This window comes from Phragmites australis, chromosome 6 (genome assembly GCF_958298935.1).
Source record: "Phragmites australis chromosome 6, lpPhrAust1.1, whole genome shotgun sequence".
Lineage (NCBI taxonomy): Eukaryota > Viridiplantae > Streptophyta > Magnoliopsida > Poales > Poaceae > Phragmites > Phragmites australis.
The window spans coordinates 40056833-40084014 of NC_084926.1; the positions used below are offsets into that span (position 1 = coordinate 40056833).

Sequence of the window (27182 nt, forward strand, 5' to 3'; positions counted from 1 at the left end):
TTTTTTTCCGAATTTTATAGGTTTTTCTCCATTTTTCGGGGTTTTTATAGACTCCAGGGCGCGGGGGGCCGACGCGGGGCGGCGGGCGGGAGGAGCCTTGAGAGGGCGGTAAGGACCTCTACCTGTCCTCTGAGGGGGCGATAAGCTGTGGGGCCCGGGCGGGAAGGCCTACAGCCCTCTCAGGGGGCGGTTAACACCCGTACCCGTCCTCTGAGAGACGGTGGGCGCCTACTTTTGCAAATCTTTTCGCCGGGAATCTATTTATTTAAATTTAAACTAAAAAAATATAAAAATAAAAAAACTCCCGCTCCTCCCACCTCACACAATGCAAAGCCGCGAGCTAGGCCCATCTGAGCCCAAACGGAATGAAGCCCATACGGCTCGAGAAACCAGCAGGCCCAACTCCAACCCCTCTTCCGGCTTCCCATTTCCCACACCACAACGGGGCACGCCGCGGAAACTTGTGAGACAGCTCTGCGCCGGTCGTCGCGTCGCGTCGCGCCGTCCTCCTCCTTCTCGCTCGGCGCCCGGCCGCCGGCTCGTGCTCCGGAGGCCTGCCTAGAGCCCGCCTGAGCGCATCCACTCGGCCGCTCCCTCTCACCTCGCCCCAGATTCCAAACCCTAGGGTAGTACGCGGCCTTGCGGCTGGCAACGGAGAATACGGCGTCTGGTGCGGAAAGGGCTTGGGAGTTTGGGCGCTTGGCAGCGGACGGTGTGCCAGTGCGCGAGCGCGACCGTGCGAGGTGGGTGGCTAGCGGCGACCGAGACTTGCAGGTAACGAGTTGTGCATTCTCTTCTTTCAACCCGTATTCTTACTGGGCACAGAACGGAGATACCAGTCAAAACCTATGAATTCGATGAATTCTGCGAAAATAAGACTTCCATTAGGTGCATTGTTGCAAAAAAGCTCGATAAGCTTCCGGATTAGTGTTTTAGTTATTCATATAAAATTTGGTTTGTAACGGTGCTAAGAGCCTTTTCAAGGTTCAAGTTTAAGCTGTCTGAGCTGACTATTTTTATCCCTTTTGTTATGTGCAGTTTTGTGGCGCTTCCTTCCTTTCTGGACTGAATGGAGCAAGGGGATAATCAATCAGCTGAAAACTTACTCGTTTCATCTGATAATGGTAACGAGTTGGAAGGTAATTGCATAAACTTAGTTGGTTCACGTGTCTGTAAATGCCAAATAACTGGGAATGAATATTCTCGCCCAAGAATACAAGGAAGGAAAACTATTTGACAAAAAGTTAAGAATAATACTGAGTATTTCTTTTTACATAAAACACATCTGTTCATGAGCCTCGAGATTGTTCGTGTGAGAGACACAGCTTTGTTTTAGACTTTCTATTCAGTCATTAAGAGTACAGGAACTAAATAATCAATTCTGTTGTTCCTGCTGACTTGTACTTTATCAGCTGATGGCCATTTTGTTTTTCTGTTAGCGTAATCCCCCCCCCCCCCCCCCACATTCTTGCAAACATAATACCAACCTATTCCAGTCATTTCATACCTGCACCTCTTTAATTTGTTTTTTTTCTTATTATTAAATGCAGGCCTTCTGTCTACTCCATGTATTTCAATCAGATATCTGAAGCGCCTTTTCCCTGATATTAGTTTCTTTTACAGATTTACCTGTGAAGGAAAGATGTTTTGAGCAGAGAGAAGCACTTCCCGAGGAGCCTCGCTGTGTTGTGTGTGGCCGATATGGTGAATATATATGTGATCAGACTGATGATGACATCTGCAGTGTGGAATGCAAGACAATTCTTCTTGCTAGGCTTGCTGCTAAAACAAAACCAGCAACTAAAGAAGCAAAATGTGTGAATCTTCCTTTTGGTGATGAGAGTTTCTGTATTACGGACAATAATTTTCCTAATATACCTACTTTGGTTGCCAGCCGGATCACTGCACTGAGAAGTAAACTTGACATTTGTGTCAAGGGTGAGGCTGTTCCTGATCCTATCATGTTTTTCTCTTCCTGTGGTCTTCCTGAGAAGCTTGTGTGCAATCTTGAGACTGCAGGATATTGTATGCCTACTCCAGTGCAGATGCAAGTCATCCCTGCATCAATGAGTAATAGAAGCTTACTTGTTTCTGCTGATACTGGTTCAGGGAAAACAGCATCTTTTCTAATCCCCATAATTGCACATTGTTCACGAGTAAGATCGCACCAATGCACAGGCAAGCTAGGACCTTTGGCTATAGTTCTTGCTCCAACTAGAGAACTATGCCTGCAGGTGGAAGAGCAAGCAAAAGTGCTTGGAAAAGGTTTGCCTTTCAAAACTGCTCTAGTTGTTGGTGGAGATCCCTTGGCTCAGCAAATTTACAGAATTGAAAATGGTGTTGAATTAATTGTTGGCACCCCTGGGAGGCTAATTGATCTTCTGATGAAACACAATGTTGACCTTGACAATGTTTGTATATTTGTCTTGGATGAGGTGGACTGCTTGCTAGAGAGGGGATTTAGGGATCAGGCTATGCAGATTTTTCAGGCACTTTCACAGCCCCAGGTTATGATGTTTTCAGCAACATTACATTCAGAAGTTGAGAAGATGTCTAACTCACTGGCTAAGAATGTGATACGTATCTCTTGTGGGAACCCAAGCAGGCCAAACAAATCAGTTAAACAAGTTGTCATTTGGGTGGAGTCTAAGCAGAAGAAGCAGAAGATTTTTGAGATAATGAAAAGTAAGCAGCACTTCAAGTCTCCTGCTGTTGTGTTTGTGAGTTCCAGAGTTGGCGCTGATCTCTTGTCTGAAGCAATTACTGTTGCTACTGGATTGGAGGTTGTTTCTATTCATGGTGAGAAGAGGATGAATGAGAGAAGAGAGAGTTTGACAAGGTTTTTGACGGGAGAAGTATCTGTCGTTGTTTCTACTGGGGTCCTGGGCCGTGGAATGGATCTCCTGAAAGTACGTCAAGTGATATTGTTTGACATGCCAAATTCCATTGATGAATATGTTCACCAAGTTGGAAGGGCATCTCGGATGGGTGAGGAGGGTATGGCTATTGTGTTTGTGAATGAGGAGGATAGGAGGCTTTTCAAAGAGCTTGTTCAGGTTCTGAAGACTGCAGGAGCTCCAATACCCCGAGAACTTGCAAATTCAAAATACACAACTGGTGTTTCTCTTGGTAGCGGGAGGAAGAGAAAATCGAGGTCTCGTCCTTGACCAGGATGTATAAAAGAGTTGCTGTCAATCTTTCTTGTAGTCAAATATGTCACTATTGCATGTTTACTCGGGACCTGACCCTTGCTATTCAACAGCCAATTCATCTGAAGATCCATCTACCTAAAGACAAGTTGATTATCTATGGAATTCATACTTTTCCTGAAATTTTCAGACATGTGCTGTCCCAAGTCACAACAGGGGCAAACAGTATAAGATGATTTCTCGGTGCAAGATGTCTAGGATCAATTCATGCTGGAAATATGAAGAAGATACAATATATGTAAATGTCAACAAGATGTAAGTCAAATGCGAATGATACAACTGACTTAGAAATGGTATAATTTGCATTTCCCATAAAAGTATAGTTCATCCTTACATTCACAATTTACTGGCTCTAGTTCAGTTTCTTTTTGTCATTATCTGTTTCTTATTCTGAAACATTTGTGAAATGGCAGTTATAAAGGTCAGTGTTAGATTTGTACTCTTTGTTGGAATTGATCCTACGAGAAGTGGGTTGGATTCACACACACTGGACACAAGAACAGCTTTTGATGTTTATTTAAACATCCAAAAGCCTATAGTTGCTAGCAGCTTCTAACGGGTGAAGCTCATCCAGAGCTTTCGAAACTCTTCCCTGAGCTCTACTATAGGGAGCTCTACTACCGTCATACTGTTGCTACAGTACCGACAACAAAAAAACATCAAACTACACAAGGATTATACTAACAATACTTCCCCTAAGCCTTGTGTCGCTATCGCTGTAGCCGGGCATCCGTCCCTCCTCTGCTTTGCCGTAATTGATTGTCCATGCAACATCGTGCATGATCCTCTCAGGGCCACTATATGCTCATGAGTTGGCCGCTCCATGAAACGGGTCACGAATTAGACGCTGACGGCGAGATCCTGCCATGCGTGGACAAGGTAGCAGAGGCTTCCGATAAGCCTCCTGTACTCTGTTGCGTCCACTTCTGCCGCTGTGCTCTCGTGGCTGAGCTTGAGCCGTTCCTCCATCAAGGTGTAAACGGGATTGCAGTCTCTCATCCCCGCCATCTCTAGGATTCGAGCGACGCAATGCGCTTGGCATAATGTGATGCCGTCGCTGTTGCTGCTCTACTAGACCTTGATCCTAAGGTAAAAGGAGAGCAAATCGAGGCGTTCATACTGAATTGAGTCTTCATTGCCATCTTGAATCGATCGATCTCCTTTACTGATCCCATGATGATCAGATCATCCTCGTAGACCCAAGGAGCACCAGCGTGTTGTCATGGCTGCGTCGGTACGCCGCATATTCGTGCGCACTTTGCTAGAAGCCGAGAGCCCTCAATGTGCTGTCGAGCTTTACGTTCTATTCGCGCAATGCTTTTCGTAGGTCGTAGAGCGCCTTCCACAACCGCATGACCTTGTGCTCTTCTTCACGATGACGAGCCTAGGCAGTTGTGCAACATACACTTCCTCCTCCAGTTCGCCGTTGAGGAATGCTGATTTCACATCCATGTGATGGACCAACCATTACTCTTGGGTAGCTAGTGTTAGCAGCAAACGCACGGACTCTAGACACATAGGTGTGAATACCTCGTCGAAGTCCACGCCCGGCTAGTACACATAGCCCTTGGCGATGAGGCGAGCTTTGTGCTTGATCATAGCCCTGACTTCGTCTTTCTTGAGCTTGAACACCCATTTTTGACTCTGATTGGCCGGTGTCCACGTGGTAGCTCCACTAGCGTCCGTGTCTCATTCTCCTTGACGGACTTCATCTCTTCCAGCATCGTTGCTCGTCATGCCGTGTCGCGTTCCGCTTCGACCAAAGTTCGGCTCTCCTACGCCCGGGTGTAACTCGGCGTCGTCCAGGACTCGTGAAGCGTGTCCCGCCAAAGCTCCCTCGTTGCTGAGCAGCTTGTCGACGATGCAATAGCGTACTGGGCTGTTGCCGTGGTGTGTGTCGAGCCTGGCGCCATCATTCAGCGATGGCGTGATGAAGTTCGACTCTCCGGTAGATTTGCTGCTTGGCATTCTGGGCGACGTTTCGGCCCCCGTTGGACTTGGTGTAGCTGGTTCTGCCGCTAGTGTTCCTCCTCTGGCTGAGGTGAGCCCGTCAGTAGCCGGGAGATGGACTTGACTCACCATGAACTCCACGGCAAAGTCGCTCGACGAAGCCACGCTCCCAGCTGCATCCGCGTCCCAGCTGCATCCGACGTCTTCGTTGAAGATCACATCTCGCGACACGCGGGCGCGCTTGGTTCTCGGGTCGTAGAGGCGGTACGTCTCTGCGCCACGCTTGTAGCCGATGAAGACACAGGGCGTGCTCCTATCATCAAGTTTCCGTAGATGCAGTAGTGCCTCATTGACGTGTACCAGATAACCGAAGGTGCACCATAAGTTCACCGTCGGCTTCTTGCCGTGCCATGCTTCGAACGTCGTCATGCCATCCAGGCTCTTCATCGGTGCGCGATTGAGCAGGAAGACGACGGTGCTCACAGCCCCTCCCCAAAACTCCGCGGTTACTTCAGTGAACAATAAGGCGGCTATTGTAGAGTGGTTACTTTATTGAGCAGTTGGTCGCTTATTGTAGTGAACAGTAGGTCGGTTTTTTGGCCTATATATTGGGTTGACCCCCCCCCCCCCTAACACACCTTTGGATTAGTTTTAATCCAATAGAGGTTGTTACCAGCTATAGGCTTTTGGGTGTTTGAATAAACATCAGAAGCTGCTGACAGCAAGAAAACTCATGTGTCCAGTGTGTTCATACGACCCACCTCTCAGGAGCTGTTGTCGGTGCGGAGGACGCGAACCGTGCAACCGCTCTCCACCTCCGTCTTCGCCTGGATCGCCACCGCTGCATCACTCTTCGTAGCCAGGAGCGTCATCAGCAGGAAGAATCGACGTTCGCCTAGTGTTACTGGCGTTATGGGACCACAAAGATTTCCATGGATGAGGTCGAGGCGCTCTTTCGCCTGATACTTGGCCTATGACGAGAACGGAGCTCGGCGGTGCTTAGTGGTGACGCACGTGTCGCATAACTGCTCGACATGCTCCAGATGCGGCAGGCCTCACACCATCTCATGGCGTGCCAGTCGTCGGAGTGCGTCGAAGCTTATGTGGTCGTAGCGCATCACGAGACAGATGGGACGGGCAACGTCGAGACGCTGGATGTACAGCCGGTTGCGCTCGCGACGATCTTTGGCGAGAAGGCGGCGTTGGCGGTCCCAGATCCGCAAGATGCCGTCCTCGATCAGCATGTTGGAACCGCCCTTGTCCAGCTGGCCCACGCTGATGATGCTGTTCTTTAGTCGTGGGATGAAATAGACGCCGGAGAGCACCTTGTGCTCTCCGTCCTTCCTGGCGAACATGATGGTGCCACAGCTGCGAATGTCAGCACGGAGCCATCTGCGAAACAGAGGGAGCCCACCACACCTTGATTGAGCTTCGCGAAGACATCGTGGCAACCCGTCATGTGGACTACTCGCAGATATTTTTCTGCGAAGCAATCTGCGAAAATCTTTTGAGGATTACTCGTAGATATTTTTCTACCATATTCTGTTCTTTTATTGTTTCTCCGAGCGTGCTTAGTGATGAGGTTGGAGAGACGCATCACGAAATCGTTGATCGTCTCCGCATCACGGAACGAAATTGCCTCGAATTCCTTTCGCAGTTGCTACTCCGAGGCCTTGCGTGAGCGATTGTCACCGACTTACATCGATTTGATGGCGTCCCAGGCCTGCTTGGTGCTCATTTTGACAGCGAGCGTGCCGATCATCTCTAGGGGCACGACGCGGAGGATGGCCTTCAGCGCCATGTGATCTTCCTAGAAATGCGCATTGCCAAACTCCATTGCTTCCTAGAGACCGCGAGCCTACAACATGACCTTCATGAGCAGGCTCTAGTCAGCATAGTTGCTCTGTGTGAGGATCTGGTACGAAGCACTGCCAACCTCCTTAACCACACGCTGGACGATCGCATTGCGTCCATCGACATTTCGATGTCGCAATCGTCGTGGCAACGGCGATGGGGAGCTACAGCGAACAGCCTCCAGGGACTCAAAGCCGCACCACTTGTAGAAGCCGATATCGATTAACCTTGACTCTGATACCAATGTTAGAATCGATCATGCGTGATGTGGGTTGGAATCACATATACGCAAGCACACACTGGGCATAGGAGTTTTCTTGCTGCCAACAGTTTCTGATGTTTATTCAAACATCTAAAAGCCTATAGCTGCTAACAGTTCTAATCGGGGTGAAGCTCATTCAAAGCTTCTGAAGCTCTTCCCTAAGCTCTACTACAAGGGAGCTCTACTACCGTCATACTGTTGCTACAGTAGTGATAACAAAAAGAGTGAATTGCACAAAATTACAAATATTGTGCTATTTGTAACACAAAACTATGCACTAATTTGACGCAAAACCCGATTTTAATTAGATTCACTAAAAAATGGTCCTATGTTTCTCCAAAAATCCTAGAATTTTTTGTACGTGTTCTATAATCCATGTACAACCTATTTTAATTGGATTCACTCGAAAAGACTGTGTAGAATTTAAACTAAAATTCTCCAAAAAGACTACTTTTATAACTTATTGTTAGGGCCTCAGATTAAAACCCCAAAATATGCGAAAATTCACTAATATTCTTTTTACAGGATGGATTATTTTCTAAAATTATTTCCTTAAACTAAAATTCTCCAAAAAGACTACTTTTATAACCCCTAACAATTATTAGGGCCTCAGATAAAACCCCCAAAATATGAGAAAATTCACTAATATTCTTCTTATATGATGGACTAATTTCTAAAATTATTTTCGAAAAATAATTAGTACACAATACTTGTAGTTTTGTGCTATTATTCACAATACTTGTAGTTTTGTGCTACAAATTGCACAATGCTCGTAGTTTTGTGCTACAAATTGCACAATGCTCGTAGTTTTGTGCAATTCACTCTTAAAAAAAGATTCGGTGCAATAACAAATTTACTTGTACAATATAGTTGTTATGGGCCTGGAACCGGTAGCCCAGCCGTGGACAAGGAAGGCCTAGTGGGCTGTTCACGTGCACTAAGCATGTGTGAACAGTACACACGGGCTGTTCACGTGCACTAAGCATGTGTGAACAGTACACACGGGTACTTTATCAATGATCCTCAATTAGTTACTTGCAGTTAAGTTTGGTAGGGTAGTTTCCTGATTATTCTAGATTGCTTTGGGGTCAAGTTATCATCTCTATTTAAAGAGAAGCCTAAATTGAAGGAGTTGTGCCCTTATGGTAGACAACGGGTTATCAATCCTCCAATATGCAGACGACACTATATTATCCATGGATCATGATGTAGAAAAGGCGAAAAACATGAAGCTTTTGCTATGTGCATTCTAGCAGCTTTCAAGTTTAAAAATTAACCTTCATAAAAGTGAATTGTTCTACTTTGGTGCGGCTCAAGACATGGCCGACCAATATGCCGATATTTTCGGTTGTGCAAGGGGTGAGCTACCTTCGCGCTATCTAGGAACCCCAATTCACTGCCTTAAACTCAGAAACTCGGATTGAAAAGGAGTTGAGGAACAAATAAAAAAAAGGCTGAGCAACTGGAAGGTCAGGTACTTGACCAAGGGTGACATACTTGTCCTCCTTAACTCAGTTCTTAGCAACCTATCCGCATATATGATGTCCTTCCAAATCCCACGTGGAGTACTAAAATGGCTTGACTACTTTTGTTCTAGATTTTACTGGCAAAACGATAGTCGTAAAAAGTATCATTTAGTGAAATGGAAAGTCCTTCGTAAGCCCAAAGACCTGCGCGTACTAGGGATCCAAGACCTCGATATCCAAAATGCCTCCTATGTAAGTGGCTTTATAAATTACTGAGGATAGGATTTGGCAAAACCTGATTCGTAATAAATACTTAGGGTCAAAACCACTTTCAGAAGTAAAAGGAAAACCAAGTGACTCACTTTTGGGCAGGATTAATGAAAGTGAAAAGCATCATATTCCGATATGGCACCTTTAACATTAAGGACAACTCTGAAATTAGATTTTTAGGGGACATTTTGTTAGGCAATTCGCTCCTAAGAGACTAATATCCTACCTTATATAACATTGTGCGACAAAAGCAAGACTCAGTTGCTAAGGTAATAGAATCAATCCTGTTAGAATAAATCCTTGTTTGTAGTTAGCTTAATCTTTCGACAATAGTAGGTCGGTTTTTTTGGCCTATAGATTGGGTTGACCCCCCCCCCCCTCTTGTAACACCTTTGGATGAGTTTCAATCCAATAGAGGCTGCTAGTAGCTATAGGCTTTTGCATATTTGAATAAATATTAGAAGTTGCTGGCAGTAACAAAACTCTTGTGTCCAATGTGTGTTCATACAACCCACCTCTTGCAGGATCGATTTCAACATCAGTATCAGAGTCAAGGTTGATCGATCCCGGTGATGTCGGCTCCTACAAGTGGTGCGGCTCTGAGTCCCCGAAGGCAGTTCAACCGCCGCAGCTCCCCATCGCCGCCGCCATGACGATTGCGACACCGAGACGTCGGTGGACGCTTTGCGGTCGTCTAGCCGTGTGGTTAAAGAGGTTAGCGGCACGTTATACCTGATCCTCACACGGAGCAACTACGCCGACTGGAGGTAATGTTGTAGCCTGCTCATGAAGGTAATGTTGTAGGCTCATGGTCTGTGGGATGCAATGGAGTTTGGCGATCCAAATTTCCAGGAAGATCGCATGGCGTTGGAGGCCATCCTCCGCGTCGTGCCCCGGGAGATGATCAGCACGCTCACTGTCAAAATGAGTGCCAAGTAGGCCTGGGACGCCATCACATCGATGCGTATCAGCACAATCGTGTCCGCAAGGCCTCGACGCAACAACTATGGAAGGAATTCAAGGCAATTTCCTTCTGTGACGGTGGGACGATCGACGATTTTGCAATGCGTCTCTCTGGCCTCGTCACCATCCTCGCCACGCTCAGAGAAATGATGGAAGACAAAAGGTGGTAGAAAAATATCTGCGAGTGGTCCCTAAGAGATTTTCGCAAATTGCTTTGTCCATTGAGACTCTTCTCGACCTCTCGACGCTCACGCTAGAGGAAGTGATTGGGAGGCTAAAGGTGGTGGAGGATCATCTCGATCTGAAAGAAACTCCTACCATTGGTGGAAAGCTCCTCACCGAGGAGCAATGTCTCATGCGCATGAAGGAGCGGAAGTAGGGCGAAGGGTCCTTGGGTAGCGGCAATGCTCGTCGCCATGCGCGCGCATCGCGGAAGAAAGGGGGAGGCAGTGGCTCCGATGGCACGGAGGCCGCACGTGATCCCTTCCACGACAAGTGTCGCAATTGCGGTTGCTATGGTCATTGGGCCAAGCACTGTTGATCGCCTAAAGAGGAGCATGCTTATTTGGCCCAGGGCGAGGAGGAAGAAGATGAGCCTGCGCTCCTGATGGCGCAAGTGTGCGCTCTCAGTGATGCGCAGGAGCCACCGCCAAGCCAGGTCCACCTCAACGAGCCGTACGTGCAAGTCCACCCTGGTGCCAGTGACGACGACGACAATCAAGAGGGTTGTACTTTGACCACGTCCATGGAGATCTTTGAGGCCCCATCACACCAGCGACACCAAGTGGACGTCGATTCTTCCTGTTGATGGTGGACGATGCCAACCGCTATATGTGGCTGACGCTCATGGCTACGAAGAGCGACGCAATAGTGGCGATCAAGACGATCCAGGCGGAGGTGGAGAGCGGTCGAAAGCTTTGCGTCCTCCGCACTGTCAACGACGGCGAATTCACATCCATTAAATTCACGTGCCACTGTGCGGATCGCGGCGTACAACGACACTTCTCTGCGCTGTACAACCCACAACAGAATGACATGTTGGAGAGGCGCAATCGTTCGATCGTCGCGATGACGCGTGCACTCCTGAAACAGAGGGGCATGTCAGCGGAGTTTTGGGGAGAGGCGGTGAGCATCGTCGTCTTCCTACTTAATCGCGCACCGACGAAGAGACTGGATAGCATGACGCCATTCGAGGTGTGGCACGGTCGGAAGCCAGCGGTGAACTTGCGCACCTTCGGCTGCCTAGCGTACGTCAATGAGGCACGACCGCATCTGCGAAAGTTTGATGGCAGGAGCACACCCTGTGTCTTCATCGGCTACGAGCGTGGTGCAAAGGCGTACCGCCTCTACGACATGAGCATCAAGCGCGTCCGCGTGTCGCGAGATGTGATTTTCGACGAGGACACCGGATGGACCTAGAAGGCAGATGCAGCTAGGAGCGTGGCGCAGTCGAGCGACTTCGCCGTGGAGTTCATGGTGAGTCAAGTCCATCTCCTGGCTATTGACGGGCTCACCTTAGTCGGAGGAGGAACACCGGCGGCGGAACCATCTGCACCAAGTCCAGCGGTGGCCAATGCATCGCTCAGAACGTCAAGCGACGAATCTACTGGGAGGCGGACTTCGTTACGCCACTACCGAATGACAGCACTAAGCTCGATGTACACCACAACGACTGCCCAGTACGCTACCGCATCGTCGAAAAGCTGCTTGGCGATGGGGGAGCTATGGCGGGATACGCTACCCGTGTCCTGGACGACACCGAGCTGCACCTCGCGAGCGCAAGAGAACCGAATTCCTATGTCAAGGCGAAATGCGACGTGGCGTGGCGAGCACCGATGCAAGAAGAGATGAAGTTCGTCGAGGAGAACGGGGCACGAACACTGGTGGAGCTGTCGCGTGGACACAGTCCAATCGGGCTCAAATGAGTGTTAAAGCTCAAGAAAGACGAAACTGGGGCTGTGATCAAGCACAAAGCCTGCCTCATCGCCAAGGGCTATATGCAGCAGTTGGGTGTGGACTTTGACGAGATATTCACACCCGTTGCCCTTCTGGAGTATGTGCGCATACTGCTGGTGCTAGCTACCTAAGAGGAATATGTGGTCCATCACATGGATGTGAAATCAACATTTCTGAATGGCGAATTCCAGGAGGAAGAGTATGTTGCACAGCTGTCGGGGTTCGTCGTCGTCGGAAAAGAGCACAAGGTCCTGCGGCCGTGGAAGGCGCTCTACGGCCTGTGACAAGCACCGCACACATGGAACACAAAGCTCGACAGCACATTGATGGCTCTCGGCTTCGAGCAGAGCGCACACGAACATGTGACGTACCGACGCAACCATGGCAACGTGCTGCTGCTCCTTGGGGTTTACGTGGATGATTTGATCATCACAGGATCGGCAAAGGAGGAATTCAAGGTGGAGATGAAGACTCAATTCAGGATGAGTGACCTCAGTTTGCTCTCCTTCTACCTTGGGATCAAGGTCTAGTAGAGCAGCAGCAACGACGGCATCATGCTATGCCAAGTGCACTACGCTACTCAAATCCTGGAGATGGCAGGGATGAGAGTGCGACCCCACTCATACCCCGATGGTGGAACGGCTTAAGCTCAGACGCAAGAGCACAACGGTAGAAGTGGATGCGACGGAGTACATGAGGCTTGTCGAAAGCCTCTGCTACCTCGTCCACACACGGCCGAATCTGACCTTCAGCATCGGATTCGTGAGCCACTTAATGGTGCGACCAACTCAAGAGCATATGGCGGCCATGAAGAGGGTCTTGCGCTATGTTGTCGGGACTACCAACTATGGCTGCCGCTATAGGAAAGCAGAGGAGGGACAGTTGGTTGGCTAGAGCGACAACGAACTTGCCGGTGACATTGATACGCGGAAGAGCACTTCTGTCGCTTTGTTCTTCTACGGAGATAGCCTGGTGGTTGGCATTCTCTCAAATGGAGGGTGGTGGCCCTGCCGTCCTATGAATCAGAGTATGTCGCCGCTACCACTGTAGCTACACAAGGTTTGTGGCTGTCCCATTTGCTCGGCGACTTCATGGAAAGCCTGTCGACACCGTCAAGCTCAAGGTTAAGAACCAATTAGTTCTAACACTAAGCAAAAACCCTGTGTTCCATGAGCGCAGCAAGCACATTGATGTGTGCTACCACTTCATCAAGGAGTGCTTGGACAACATGAGTGTTAATGCAGACTTCATTGGCACTATGGATCAACTCGTAGATATCTTAACAAAGGCATTAGGGCGAGTTCGTTTCCAGAAGCTTAGAGCTAGATTGGAATGGTCCAAATTAAACTTAAGCAAATACACGAGGCTTAGGGGAAGTAATGTTAGAGCAAACACACAAGTCTATATATTGGGCTAACCCCCCCCCCAGCTATTGGCTTTTGGATGTTTGAATAAACATCAGAGAAGCTACTGGCAACAAAAAAACTCCTGTGTCCAATGTGTGTTCGCGTGTGTGTTTATACAACCCACCTCTCGCAGGAGCGAGTCCAGCAAGTCCCTCCCAACATATCCTTTAGGCGGGACCTAATTGGCCTGAAACTAGTTGAGTGGAATGAACTGATGGCACACCTAAACAACATCACATTGTCTAAGGGACGAGATGAGTTTAGATGGAGTTTAAACCAATCTGAAAAGTTCTCGGTCAAATCTCTTTATAGGGCACTCGTGTAGGGTGCCAAGCCAATCCAGAACAGTCAGTTGTGGAAGTTAAAAATACCACTACAAATTAAAATTCTCCTTTGGTATTTACACAGGTGTTTTACTAACAAAGAATAACCGTTGTAAAAGACAATGGTTAGGTGATCGGAACTGTTGCTTTTGTCTCAAACTGGAGAAAATTAAGCACCTCTTATTTTATTGTCATTATGCCCGTTCTGCATGGTTTATAGTTCATGTGATCTCAAATCTTTACCAATCACGAAGTGTACCGAATATGCTTGGGAATTGGCTTCAAAGTTTTAGTAAAAATTTGAAAGCAAACATACTAGCAGAGGCGGCCACTTTTTGTTGGTTACTTTGGCTATGCAGGAATGATATTGCCTTTAACAAGAGGAAATCTTTCTTTCCTTTGTAGGTTATTTTTACTTGTACACATCGGTTCCGTTCGTGGTCTGTGCTACAACGACAGGAGCTTCGTGAGCTGGTACTTCAGCATATGAACGCCTGGAGAGAGTGGCTAGGGAGTTGTTCAACCGGTTTGGACGACAGTTTAGACTTTACATTCAAATTTAAGTATAATAACCATGGCTGAGGGGATCTATTTCCAGCTTGTTTAGCTCTTTTTCGTGATAGTCTTAGCATATTTGGTGTCTTTTGTTTTTTTGGTTGTGTGCATTGTTTATATGCAGAGGCTAGGGGGAGGGAGACTCTTGTACGGTCGTATCACCTTGATGTAACGATGAGAGTTAATAAAGCTTCACATTAAGCAGGGATTAAGCGGTAATCCCCTCATGCTCTCAACTCTCTTTCTCTCTTTGCCGCCAGCCGTCGTGCACCAGCCTCACACCGCCACACCTTCTCGCTCACACACGCTCTTCCTCCTCCAATTCCCTCCTATGGATCTATGCCCCTAACAATAATATTCTTTTGTGACTATTGCAGCTGTCTTTCAGTATTTTTTTCTGTTCTGCAAACTGTGTTTTCTGTATACAAACATCTTTTTACAACTACAACATTCTACCATCTTTACCTTGGCGTGCACTTTAATCAGTTGACATCCACATGTGATCTTTATTTAAACCATTTTGGGTAGATCTAGTATACGACAAGATCACCATCACAAAGTGAGTAACTTAATGCGATATGCTTTGCAATCTTAATTAAGATGACATCACTGGTTTGAATAGGATTGATACAAAGGATTGAGTTAATGTTGGGGGACCACTACAACTATCTTTCTGGACATATTTAATGCATGCTTTTGCATCATAGAAGTTCCTTGACCAGCTAATGTGGTACCAGAAATTATTAAGCACGGAATGCGGAAAATTTAGGGTGGCCATGTCACACCTCTAATTTTCACATACCATCCGTGTTGGATATGTTGCGCCTGTTTAGCAAATTGTGATGGATAAAGATTAGCAATTTTACTATGCACATGCTAATTTCCATTTGTGTGGATGATATAAGTTAGTGATGAGCAATTCATAGATACAACCTTCTTTAATTAGAATATATGAAAAGACCATGTTAGGATACATTTCCCTGTATGGCTGTGACTTCTGTTTCTTGAAGATCCTGCTCTTCTGTTTTGTTCTAGCACATTGACAGTGAAGAGCGAAGTGTGGTGTATAGGTATGTGCATAGCCAATAGGTTGCACACTGTTACAGATATTAGCTAAGGAGATGTTGCAAGAAGGATTGCTGTAAGGAAGCAAACAATGGCGGTAATGGGAAATAACTTCAGAAATTTCAAGGGAAGCAGCAAATGCCCACTGAATGAAATGAAGTCATCAAAGAGAACTTCATATGAAACATGTGATTAAGACAAACGTAGGTAGTGAGAAAAGACTGAGCTTGGTAGACAGTAGATACCTTTAAAAAGTTTCCATATTTAGACCATTATTCAGTGTAGACAAGGACTTGATTTAAAATGAGCTTCTCAACTACCCTAAGAACCAAAATTCAATAAGTTAGCTCTATTACATATAGTTATCCACACCTTTTGTTTTGGCATATGATTAAAAGTTTCAGAAGATCCTTCCCTTGAAAAGAAGAGAGACCTTCAGAAGGTCTTAATCAGATGTTATTTTATCAATTTATGTACTGAATGTAATGCTGTTTGTTCCATGACACCCCAAAACTTATTATGCATCAACGATGGTGGGAAGCTAGTTTCCTTCTTGACTTCTTGTATGTGTTACTGTTTTGTTCTTACAATCCTACATTACGATTGACCAACTAACTGGAGGGACCTTAGCAATGACTGCATGCCATACTTTGCACTGACCTCCAAACCCAACCATGGAGCTGATACTTGCCTTTTTGGCTGTGCCTATGTTCTTTGGGTTCTGAAAGAAAAAGCACACACTCATTGTGTCTTTGTTTGTTTTTATCTTTTTACAATCATATGTAAGGTTATCGTGAAACTTTTTTTTAATTGCCATTTTTGTTAGCATCCCAGCTAAAATACAAATTCATTGAGGTTCTTTCGGCTCAATCTTTGCATGATTTTGGCAATGATTGTTCATCGCAGGTTTAATACCACTGTGGTGGATAATCACCACTATGTGCACTAATGCACCTAATGCGCCTTATTGGATGACTGTCTCTTAGTGCTTAATTGACATGAGATGGAGCTTTCTTGTGGTTTGTTTTGTGTCTAATATGAGTCGAGGCTCCAGGCTAATATCGAAAGAGTTAGCAAATCCATATTTTGCAAAAATTTGGATCCTTGCTGCAAGTGAAATCCGGCCAGATTCCGGTGCTTTAATGGTTTGGGTTATTGTGTCATCTTTTTCTTTGTATTCTCAAGGTTTTAAGCTTCCCTCATCTTCTATTGTCAATATCATATGCATTTCATATGAAACAGCACATGAACACCTCAATTCTGACCTTGTATTGTAGTTCGACTCCCACCATGGAATACTGGTGCCAGATCCCAACTGGAAATTTGAGCCCTGAATATTGATTGTTCCTTATCTAAAGGCAAACATTTTGTTGGCCATCATGACATTTGTCCATATTAGCCTATCATGATTATCAATTATTTATATGTTACATTTGCTCTTTGAATGAGAAATATGACTCTTAAGGCTTTTAAAGTGTTTGTTGTACAGCTTGATGGTCCATACATTGGGTTCATCGCTCTCACCCTTAGTGCATCTCTACATCCACATTGCAGAGCGTGTGATAGTTACATGATGTTGAACATATTATTGTGCATGACATGTTCCTTAGAACAAGATTGGCAGAACAGAGCATATTGAAATGTTTCATTCTCCATCCTTGGTCAGTGGTGCCTGGTGATGTGGAATTGAACGTCCAGAAATACCGCATTCCTTGTGCCTGGTGTGTTTCCAGATACCCAATGCCAAATTTTGAGCTTCTAGTGGATGTATGTTTTATTAAAATATTGTGCATCTTTGTTCTTCTCTCTGATTTTTATCTTTTTTCTGCACAGCCGCCTTCACTAAAGTGACTCCTTTAGTTGATATGATGAAAGAAACGTGCTTGGCTGCTTGCTGGTTTGTCTCATATGCCATGTACATGTATTTCTTCACATTAAATGGGTACTTGGTATAGATACATGGCCATAGCAGTGATATCTTAGATAGCATGGTCCTTTGAAATGATTCTATCATATAAAAGCAGAGGTCTTATTCACAAATATCACCTTCATCCTGTTCTTGAGATTTTTTTTTTCTTCAGCTTTTTTATCTCCTTTTTGTAAGAAAGAAAGTAAGAGCTCTTCACCTTTTAAAACTGGGTTCTTGGTACTTCTCAACAGAGTACAAGATTGGGTCCGAACAAAGGATGAACAGTAACACAATCAAAATCTATTTATTTCCTTAATGAGCAACTATATCACTGACATTGATGTGTAACAAAGTATCTTGACAGGAACTGTGTATGTATAGCTTTTCACAAGTACATAAGCTGCACACAACTTATAATTCTTGGAAGTTGGATATAGTAATACACAACACTTATCTATATAACTATATTACTGAAGCAACCTGAATTACTTGTATACCAACCGGCCCAGCGAAATTCTGATCTGGGATGGTGACTTGGTTCTGCTGTTTCATCCATGCTTTTCAGATGACAAACTGACCTTCGTCGTCTCCATGTGATGGTGAAGCTGGACTGCTCCTGCTCAGCAACTCCTCGATCATTTGCAGCGCGATCCTCTCCTCGTCATCCATTGTTGTTGCTGGTGAAGCAGTTGCTGCTGATGTGGATTGTGCTGCAGCATCAGTAGTGGATGCTACCTCTTTGTTGAGCTCCACGGTCATGACCCAATTGGAGTCAGCATGGGGCCCTGCGCGCTTCTGCCAGACGCCAATGTGGGACTTCTCTGGGTCTAGGCGAAGGCAGGTCAGGGATGGCGATGGCGCCTTGCAGCACTTGCGGAGCTTGGCACTCAGAATCTGGGACAGGTTGGCGGTAGAGGATCTGCCGCCGACATTGCTGTGAACATCCCGGCCTGCAGTTGGGGCAGGCTCACCGGTGGTGCTCCTTTGGACAGGGAAGTTGGTCTTGGCGTTGCGGCCGCTCATCAGCACGGCAGCCTCGTCATATGCCCTTGCAGCCTCCTCAGCCGTCTCAAAGGTGCCCAGCCATACCCTCCTCTTACTGCATACGTTGCAAAAGGTACGTGCATTGCAGTTTAGACTTGTGGTTGGATCAAAAGTTTATGTTCTTATCTGAAAATCAGAGGGAGGGAAGGGCTTACAGGAGGGGGTGCCTGATCTCGGAGACCCAGGAGCCCCAGTGGCGCTGCCTGACTCCACGAAACTTCTTTGGCTGTACCATTTTCCTGGAGTGCAGATTCTCTGTCATGGAAGGACACAGGAGGCAGAGATGAGCTGCCGCTGCTGCTGGGTGCCTCTGGGTGACTTGTGGGGGAGGAAAGCTCTGGTTTGAGTGAATATAAACTGCCCAGCCTGTACTTGCTTCTGCAGTGAGTGTTTAATGCGGTTAGCTGCGTAGGTAGTCAAATACGTGTCAGAGAGGAAGGGATGGAGAGTATGTCTGGCCTAGTTTTCACTGACCACGATGGAAGGTATACACTAGAGAGCAGAGGTGCTGGGGCCACTACCAGTGTACCAGGCGTGTGTCAAGGGATAAAACTAGGGCAAAAAGATCAAGATGAATAGAGAAATCAAGGGAGGGGCAACTGAAGGGGGTCCACATGGTGTCTGCAGGGGTGGACTGTCGGTGAACTGTGTATGTATAGCATAACCACCTTCCCTGCTAGTACATGGGTAATAAACACTCTCACCTACGCCCATGGCTGCCATATTTATTGTGGGGCTACCCTGAGTTGATCCACATAGTCTCCTATAGCTAGTTGCTTGTACAGGGTTAATGTACATTTGTTTCAGATTAACGCCATCTCTTTTTCCAGAGCTACAGGGGCCAATCATGCTGTTGAATGCCATTGGACGCATGGACACTGCACTTAACTACACAACAGATATGGTAAGACTTCTGTTGAAAAATTGTTGTTATATTTTGTGCTTTTTTTTAAATAATGTCTTCAAATTTCTTTTGCTTCATTTGGAATCTCTCGTCACGTTGCATCACCCAGTCTCGTCTCTGGAATACAATGACATGTTGAAATTTATAAGAAAGTGTTCTTTAAGTGAGTGTAGAGATTTCAGAGAACTGTCAAATTTGCCTTTGTCCTGGGATGTTAGCTCTGGAATTGCATGGAGTTGGTTGGCATTTAAGCTTGTCTGAGGTAGCTGCAGGTACAGGCTGGACGGCCGGTGATGACGATGGTGTGTGTGCTCGGTGTTGATCGATGTTCTTTTGGTGAAGAAATATAAATTTTTTTCTGACACTGTCTTGACTGTTGTGCTATAAAATATTTTAACTCGTTGCTCGGTGGAGAATTTGATAATATATGAAATGTTGAGCTTTTGCGATATTTTCACAAGTAATGAAAGTTAGGTAGCAGAAAAGAAATACGATTGGGCAATAGTTCTCTTCATATGCATAACGTTGCTTGTCCTTGATTGAAGAACTCAGGTGCTTCAATTTGCAGAGAACTCTGTTTTACTTGTGGTTCGGTGTATTTTGTTCGTTTCTGAAATTATCCATAACTCTAGAGGTTTGTAGTAGTCTGCTTCAACTTGAAGCTTACATCTGACTTAGGATGACAAATGTTTATAATAAGGACTAGATGCTTAGCTATCCAGACATTCTGAGTGATTTAGGTTTCTTCGAAAGGGGGTTGGAGTCTTTACTGAAAATGTTTGATTGCCAGTTTGCAGCTTGGCACACTTGACTAGCCCACAACTTTCCCGTTAGGGTATTTTCCTGAACAAAATTGTTGACATTTCATTCGGAAATATCATTTCGCACGCCTTGCTTGGCTTTGAAGTATCTTTATGGGTTTTGTCTTTCGCCTGCTTATACAATTCACACATCTCGGAATATTCCATTCCCACTTCAATGGGTGGGCTCTTTTCAAAAAGAAAAAAAATAGTAATGGGCGTGTTCTGTACTGTGTAATTTTTCTGAGTTCATGTACCCTGATTCCAAGGTTTGCTCTCTTTGCAGAGTCATTTGCATGACCTGGGTACTACGGCTTCCTGTGATACCGAAACTGAAGCATTGATCTGCAATAGATTGGTGTTTGCTCATATTTCACCTGGCAAGCCGCTGCCCTTATTGCTGCAGAAGTTCTGTAAAAGTGAATCAAATTGATGGAAGTCCGTTGCCCTTGTCGACTCAATTAATGAGAAACAGGTACGTGCGGTACATTTGCGGTTTGGCTCTACAGGCATGTGTCCGTCGGTTCTTACTGGATAAAAAGCTTCTGTGAGATCTTGTCCTCTGACACTGTCTGTAGTACCTGCACCCTTTCCCACAGATACTAGTGCAAAAGTACCTTCAAAATGCTGGTACAGAAAGTCAGAAATTGGAGCATATAGTAATGCTACAATAAAAGGGTATTTTCATCTGAATCTCTTGCAGGATTGCAGCGGGATACCTGGTTCTTTTACCTGAGATACATGGCTCGTAATTTGTTCCCTTTCACTTGATCATTGAAGTTACAAATTTTGTTTGATCTTGTCTGATGTAGTGGACAAAGAGAGAAGGTTTTCTTTGGGACCATATATGACCAAGCTGGGCTCCAAAAATCATTTCCGGCAAAATTATGGACCTTGGCGAGGTACCAGGAGCTGGTTGGTTTTGCATTGTTTATATTTTCTATTTTTTTAGGAGTTTGGTTTCCATAGTGTTATGGTGAACCTGTATAGATATCCTTGACTATGAATCTATGATTAATCACCTTATGGCTGCAGACCTTCAGTAAGCCATACATGCATGGTACTAGAATATACTCCCTATGTTTCGCAGTAAGTTACAAATCTTGACAAAATATTTACGTCTGAGAATCTAGAACACTGAAAAATTGGAATATATTATTTTACATTAGAAGCCAGTCGAATGCTGTCGTATTAAGAACGATAAGAAAAGCTGGACAACACACTTGCCACAAAAAGGCAATCCACTAATCTGGTGATGCTGAGTTTGTTACATGAAACAAAACTCATTAGTCTTGACATTAACCCAAGTGGTTGGACACTTTCCAATCTTACATTTGGGATCAATCTCTCGCTTATCCGATCTCGACTCGATTAGAAGCCGGTTGTCCTATGCCTAGATCTGAACTGGACATCAAAGTGTGGTTTGGTGAAAGGAGAAAAATTAAGAGTAAGTAGGATCTGGTTAGCTGTGTTGAAAACTTGCACGGTTGCACTAGCAACTTACTGTTGCTTACCACCTTTACTTCCCTGCTTTGTTACTCTCTCTTTTCTTGTAAAGCTGATGAAGCCAAAAGGACAAACCTGGAGACAGGGCAATAAAGCTAGCTTTAAGCATGCTTTAACCAACTCCAGCGGTAGCTCTCTCGTCTCGTGCATGGATCAAGCGTGTGTGTACCAAACGCGCGCCACATAGCCCACCCACATAAACCGGACCTGGGTCGCCGATATCTGTAGAGAATCCGTGCGCTTGAGCCCTCTCATTGATCAAACTATGCAGCGGCAGAGGATAAATGAGCACTGAGGGGAAGGGGTTCTTACTGAGATTTCATTAAGAGTATACCACAACTTGAATCTGAGCTAGCTCAGTGAGATCATACACGACTGACTGATAGTATCGTGAAAGGCTTGGCATGTAGTAACTGAGGATGCGCACAGCTTTTAGTTTTATATATACACCGATGACAAACACTTTTGGTTTCATCGTGCAACTTTACCCACTGGCCTGCTAGACAGGTTGGGCAGGTAAACATCGCCGGTAGAGATGCAAGTTTTATATTTTTAGATTATCGAGGTGATCCAAAACTCAAAAATAATTTAAAGATTCACTTTCACCTAACTAAGCTATGAAAAATATAAAATAAATAGTGAACCAAAACTAGGTATCCACTTTCATCCTTACTCGCTAGTGAAGGAGAGTCGATTTGGCGCACACAGTTGAAACATGAGTACGCGCACGCAAGTGCATTCAGCGCTCATGCGGGAGATCCGTGGGTGCCAGATTTACCTGAGGCTTCGCAAGTATAGCGGAAATTAAATTTTGCATGCATTGTCTCAACTCTCAAGAGGGCAGATATGTTACTTCCTTCGTTTCGCAATGTTTATCCATAACCTTAGAAGTATCAAATTGTTTGTCCATTACGATAACTAATGATACTTTATTGTCTATTTTTCTGTTATGTCCTTAAGTGTATGTATGCATTTACTCAAACGCTGATAAGTTACTTGCTCTTATTTTTATATTGATTGAGGGTAGTATGGTTATCTCACTGTATTTTTAACTCGATTTCAGTATTTCTTAGCTTGTACGCAACAGTGGGTGTGGATTAATATTGCGAAACGGGGTAGTAAGATTTATGTCACCGAGGAAGCTCCTCATAAGTGTAAATGGATCTGAATTAAACGATGTGATGTGTGTTTACATCTGATTTGCTTGGGGTCGGACTTGAGACCGAGCTCTTGGTAACTACTACTGCCTACGCCTTTGTTGTTTAAGCCGAAGGCTCGATAGGCCGGAGCTAGTATATCCCAGAAGCTCACGACACCACAAGCAAGCCAGCCTAGATCGATGTTGCTAAAACAAGAATGATCCTACGCGAAAGTTAAACTCTAGAATTTTACAGTGAGAAGTTTTGAAATCTCTCCCCATCCGTTTCTGCAATTAAAAAACAAGTACTCGCAAGAAACTAGGCCGCCAAACATGCATACAGGCACTGATGGAGCTTAGTGAAGGTCAATGGGGGCCTTGGCCCCTCCTAATAACTTCAAAACCTTTAAATATAGCATTGATGTTAGGTAATAAATCATCTAATCATATAAAGATTAGTATACAATTCTTTGAGTGGTCCCCTCTTAATTTTGGTGCAAGCTGATACAGGGCCCAAAAACGATCTGATTGCCTGATTGGACCATGCTTCTCTATGGGAAGCCCAAGGGCTCCAAAATTGTACATTTTCTGAAGTGTTAGAATCCGATGAACGTGCACGATCACCATTTGTGTTCTTACTTTGGGCGGCTCTGAGAACCTTTCTGGTACAGCTTCTGATGGTAGCTTCACCGTAGAGAAAAAGCTAAACTGCTGCAAATTGAACGGCAGGACTCTACCGTAGCTTATAACGAAGCAGAAGCCATGAACTGAATGAGAAGTAGTTGCTGTTCGCGGATCTATCAATGTCTTAATTTGTGTCTACGGGTAGTATCCAGACGTGCCTCGTTCCTAGGGTGTAAATTGATGAATCTAAGGGTACCTATCGATCTTTTTTAGTTCAACTACTTTTTTCGAATTGAGCAAATTTTCAGAAAACTAATGTACATACGGACGTGCCTCGTACCTCCCTAAGACTGCATGTAAAGAGAGAGAGCAGCTGAGATCAACCAGTTGACTCGGAATTGCGCATTGGAATTATCGAGGATCGAGAGGCGTCCATGGACAACAGCGATCGCAAGCTCGCCATCGTGCTCGAACCGATCGATCTCTCGACCAGCTAGCCGTCCATTTCCAGACGAGACACCGTGAAAGCCTCACCTTACGTACCCTAGCTAGCTAGCTACGCGGAGCTAGCAGCAAGACAGGCGTAGGTACGTGTGTAGTTCAGTAATCAAAGCATGTCACAGAGATCTGCCGCTACATTAAGCCTGGTTAGTCTGTCCTTGTCGTTCGTCAAAGCGTCGTAGATGATCACCGAGGCTAGAGAGAGAGAGAGAGAGAGAGAGAGTAATGGCGAATCCGATGAAGCTAGCTTAGGTCCTTTCTGCCGTGGCTAGCCGGCCGGTCCCTCGGTTCTATCGACGACGCTGATTGCATGCGCGCAGAGAGAGAGAGAGAGAGAGAGAGAGAGAGAGAGAGAGAGAGAGAGAGAGACAGAGAGAGACAGAGAGAGAGACAGAGAGAGAGAGAGAGAGAGAGAGAGAGAGAGAGAGAGAGAGAGAGAGAGAGAGAGAGAGAGAGAGACAGAGGGGCAAGCACTTCCTCTTTGCTTCCTCTTACAGAGGGATAGAGAGAGGACGAGGTGTGGAGAGAGAGAGATGCAAGAACTTCCTAATAAATCGGGCGTCGCCGTTCTTTAAATTCGACCGGTCTCCGTCGTGAGGCATCAAAAACACGCATGGTATACGGTCAGCGTCAGGCAATGCCGATCGTTTGCCATCTCATTCTCCATGGAAAACGACCAGGCACCTGATCATGACGGACAGATTCTCTTCTCTTGCATGCATCAATATGTGCATGTATGTGCACAGGTGTAGCTCGGCCGTGCGTGCTCCCGTCTTCCAATCGATTCGATCGATCAGATTAATAAGAAGCATAACGATCGAGATGAATATATGTCGATGTGACCTCGATCATTTGGCTGTACGCAGCCAGTAGTTAGCCTGGTTGTCGTAGCCATCAATGGAGCTTGGTAAATTTGTTTTGAACATATGAACTTCACAGTAATCCCGTACCGTCTTCCAAACGGGATTAAAGGTCGTCCAAGCTTCACATGTGCAAGTGTAACCGTTGAAATGGCATCTGGATGTGTATGCTACTGGTTTGACGACGATAATACGATCGATCCGCTCTTATGGCTGATCTGTATTTGGAACATATATACGACGACTTCCAAATGAACTTTTCCCTTCTCGAGGTTTCAAGCCATTTCCTACCGAAATTTCTACGTGATTCTCGTGAAATTTCTGGCTTGATCCTGCATTCCAAACGGGGACTAAAACGAGCATCTATACCATCGCCGCCGCGCCTAAAACGGAGCCTAAAGCTAGAGAAAAATGAAGAGAATGTTTGGTTGCTACCATGTACGTGCGCTAGGCGCGTACAGCATCATTAACAGAGTTGTCTCTCTGGTGGTTGATCGCGATCTGCATGCATGAGTATTTGCAGCCGGGCTCTAATAATCTAACACGGATCTAGCAATCATACAAGAGTTAGTACATAGCTAATAAATATATATATCGCTCGATCTCTCGTGTAATCCATCTCTATATATCCCTTTCCATATGGAGTACATACCTACCGGGACCCCGGCCGCCGGGCATCGTATGTCATTGTCATGTACGTACGTACGTCATGGTTGTAGGATTGTAGCATCGATCAACGAACATCTGCAGCTGCACGTACGTACGTCGCTGTATGCGAGTAGAAGCTGGAGTGTTAATGAGCAGCTAGAGCTAGATATGTGTCTACCTGGAGTGGGGAGCTGAGGAATTCTTGAGGGCATGCATGCAGTGCAAAGTAAATGGTACTTATGCGTTAATGCATGCGCTAATGATGTGTAGTCAAAGTGCTAATAACTGCTGGGGATACAGGGACCTAGCATAAGAAGGAAATTCTACGAGACCTTTTACCGAAAGACTCATATGGGATCCGTATGTGTATAAATTTATGTCTGGCCGTCTTTCTTGATGGATTTTGGGTATGAGGTGAGTCCATGATCAGTATGTGGCCAAATGCAGTCCATATTTGTGAAGGTTCCGTTATGACAACAGAAACTTCAGTAACTGCTATATATACCTTCACATGCATGCGATCTGTGAGAATCACTCGCAAGTGAGGTAACAGTGTAATAAGTCTTCAGCAGATCTCACATTATTTTACGTTGTTAAATTTAACGATCGACCAAACTCGACTGCATTAATCTGGGAGAAGTAAAAAAGGCGAAGCGGATCAAGGATGCAGTCAAAAACAGTAGAAATCGCTATGCATCTAAAAGCAACGTTGAGAACAACAGACATTGTTCACATAGCAAGGAATTACATCAATGAACAAGCATATTTAGCTAATTTGTGAGCAATACCTTTGTTTTGAGCAAGAGGTGTATTTCATTGTAAAAACCTTTTTTCTTTAATGAATGGCAGAGCTCCTGTCCTTTAAAAAAAAAAAGAGAGAAAGAAAACCCCACCCCAGTGCAATCTTGCAAACCCAAACGTGGTTCGTCGGATGCGAAATGTTCAGTCTCGACGAAGCTCCGGTTTTGAGGCTTTGGAGTCACTTAGGGGCCCATTATGGGATAATTAGCTCACCACAGATGAGGCCTCACTGAGCGGGCCGGATTTTTTGGCCTGTAGTGGTATTGAATTTTTATTTTTATTTTCGAAAAAAATAATAAAACTAGACGCCCATCCGAAAAATTGCAAAAAAAATGATACTGTAGTCTTTTGAAAAGGAGATGGAAAGGTGGCGTGCTTTTAACAGAAGATAGATTTTTAAAATAAAAATGTCATCTTTCTAACAGGCAATAATAGCCTATGTATATTGTAGATGGTACTATGAATTAGCAAGATATCGCTCTTTCAACGGACAACAATAACTTAAATATTGTAGATGATACTATGAACTAGCAAGATGTCACCCTTTCAATGGACAACATTAGCTTATTTTTATACTTTTTCCAAATAGGCACCTAGTTTTGCACTTTTTTTATTTTCGAAATAGAAAAAAACTCAGGCTCTCTTCCTTTAGGACTTTAGTACATAACGCAACAGTTAGACTCGATGAAGCCCAAATCAAGTATAGTTTAGAGTGATTTTGAGCCCGCTAAATAATTGGGCTATAGGTCAGCCCATAAAGTTCAGGTTTAGGTGTTCCTGGCCCAGAATTCTGATCTTCCTGCCCTAGCAACCAGTGTTATGGTTGTCAGAAGACCTGAAATTGTGGAAGCGATGCAGAAGAATATGACATCCGGAGAATGACAGTGGTCTCAGGTTGTCTAAGCGTTATCGGGAACATTCTTTTAGATAGAACGAGAGAGCCGGTCAATGAGACCGAGTCATCTGCATTTAGAGTATATTTATTCAGCTTAACAGATAGTGATCACAATCTGCAAGTTGAAACAAATAAACTAGATTATATTGTACATCTATACAATTCACAATCTAAAATTTGTTTTTTACGATACACAGCTGAAACAAACCATCTCTTACACCCCTAGTCAGTGCATGTCTATAAAGATGCACAGGTTGTTTCGAAATTCTTCAA

At 45.1% G+C, this 27182-nt stretch overlaps 2 protein-coding genes across 5 annotated transcripts; one reads left to right on the top strand and one right to left on the bottom strand.

Annotated features, from left to right (window-relative positions):
- The first annotated feature begins 431 nt into the window (after positions 1 to 431).
- On the top strand, positions 432 to 17892 carry LOC133922439 (DEAD-box ATP-dependent RNA helicase 41). 4 transcript variants are annotated; one of them, XM_062367785.1, is made up of 5 exons: positions 432 to 774; positions 1039 to 1139; positions 1624 to 3464; positions 9536 to 9778; positions 14065 to 14422. In XM_062367785.1, the coding sequence occupies exons 2-3, from the start codon at positions 1070 to 1072 to the stop codon at positions 3165 to 3167; spliced, it is 1614 nt and encodes a 537-aa protein (XP_062223769.1). In that variant the 5' UTR covers positions 432 to 774; positions 1039 to 1069; the 3' UTR covers positions 3168 to 3464; positions 9536 to 9778; positions 14065 to 14422. The 4 variants fall into 4 exon arrangements, with proteins under 4 accessions (XP_062223769.1, XP_062223771.1, XP_062223770.1 ...); XM_062367787.1 differs by lacking the exon at positions 9536 to 9778 and having other exon boundaries at positions 1624 to 3154; positions 3263 to 3464; XM_062367786.1 differs by lacking the exons at positions 9536 to 9778; positions 14065 to 14422 and adding an exon at positions 17754 to 17892.
- On the bottom strand, positions 17542 to 18526 carry LOC133922441 (ethylene-responsive transcription factor WIN1-like). Its single transcript, XM_062367788.1, has 2 exons — positions 18388 to 18526; positions 17542 to 18287 (listed from the first exon to the last, which is right to left on the bottom strand). Exons 1-2 carry the CDS (start codon positions 18492 to 18494, stop codon positions 17750 to 17752), a joined length of 645 nt encoding a protein of 214 aa, XP_062223772.1. The 5' UTR covers positions 18495 to 18526; the 3' UTR covers positions 17542 to 17749.
- Between the last annotated feature and the right edge of the window lie 8656 nt (positions 18527 to 27182).

What these genes read in the sequence shown, in the direction of transcription:
- LOC133922439 (XM_062367786.1), top strand. Translation starts at nt 1,070, where the DNA reads ATGGAGCAAGGGGATAATCAATCAGCTGAAAACTTACTCGTTTCATCT. An exon ending in TAATGGTAACGAGTTGGAAG is followed by an intron (nt 1,140 to 1,623) that starts GTAATTGCATAA and finishes TTTCTTTTACAG; the next exon opens with ATTTACCTGTGAAGGAAAGA.
- LOC133922441 (XM_062367788.1), bottom strand. Translation starts at nt 18,494, where the DNA reads ATGACAGAGAATCTGCACTCCAGGAAAATGGTACAGCCAAAGAAGTTT. An exon ending in GAGATCAGGCACCCCCTCCT is followed by an intron (nt 18,288 to 18,387) that starts GTAAGCCCTTCC and finishes CAACGTATGCAG; the next exon opens with TAAGAGGAGGGTATGGCTGG.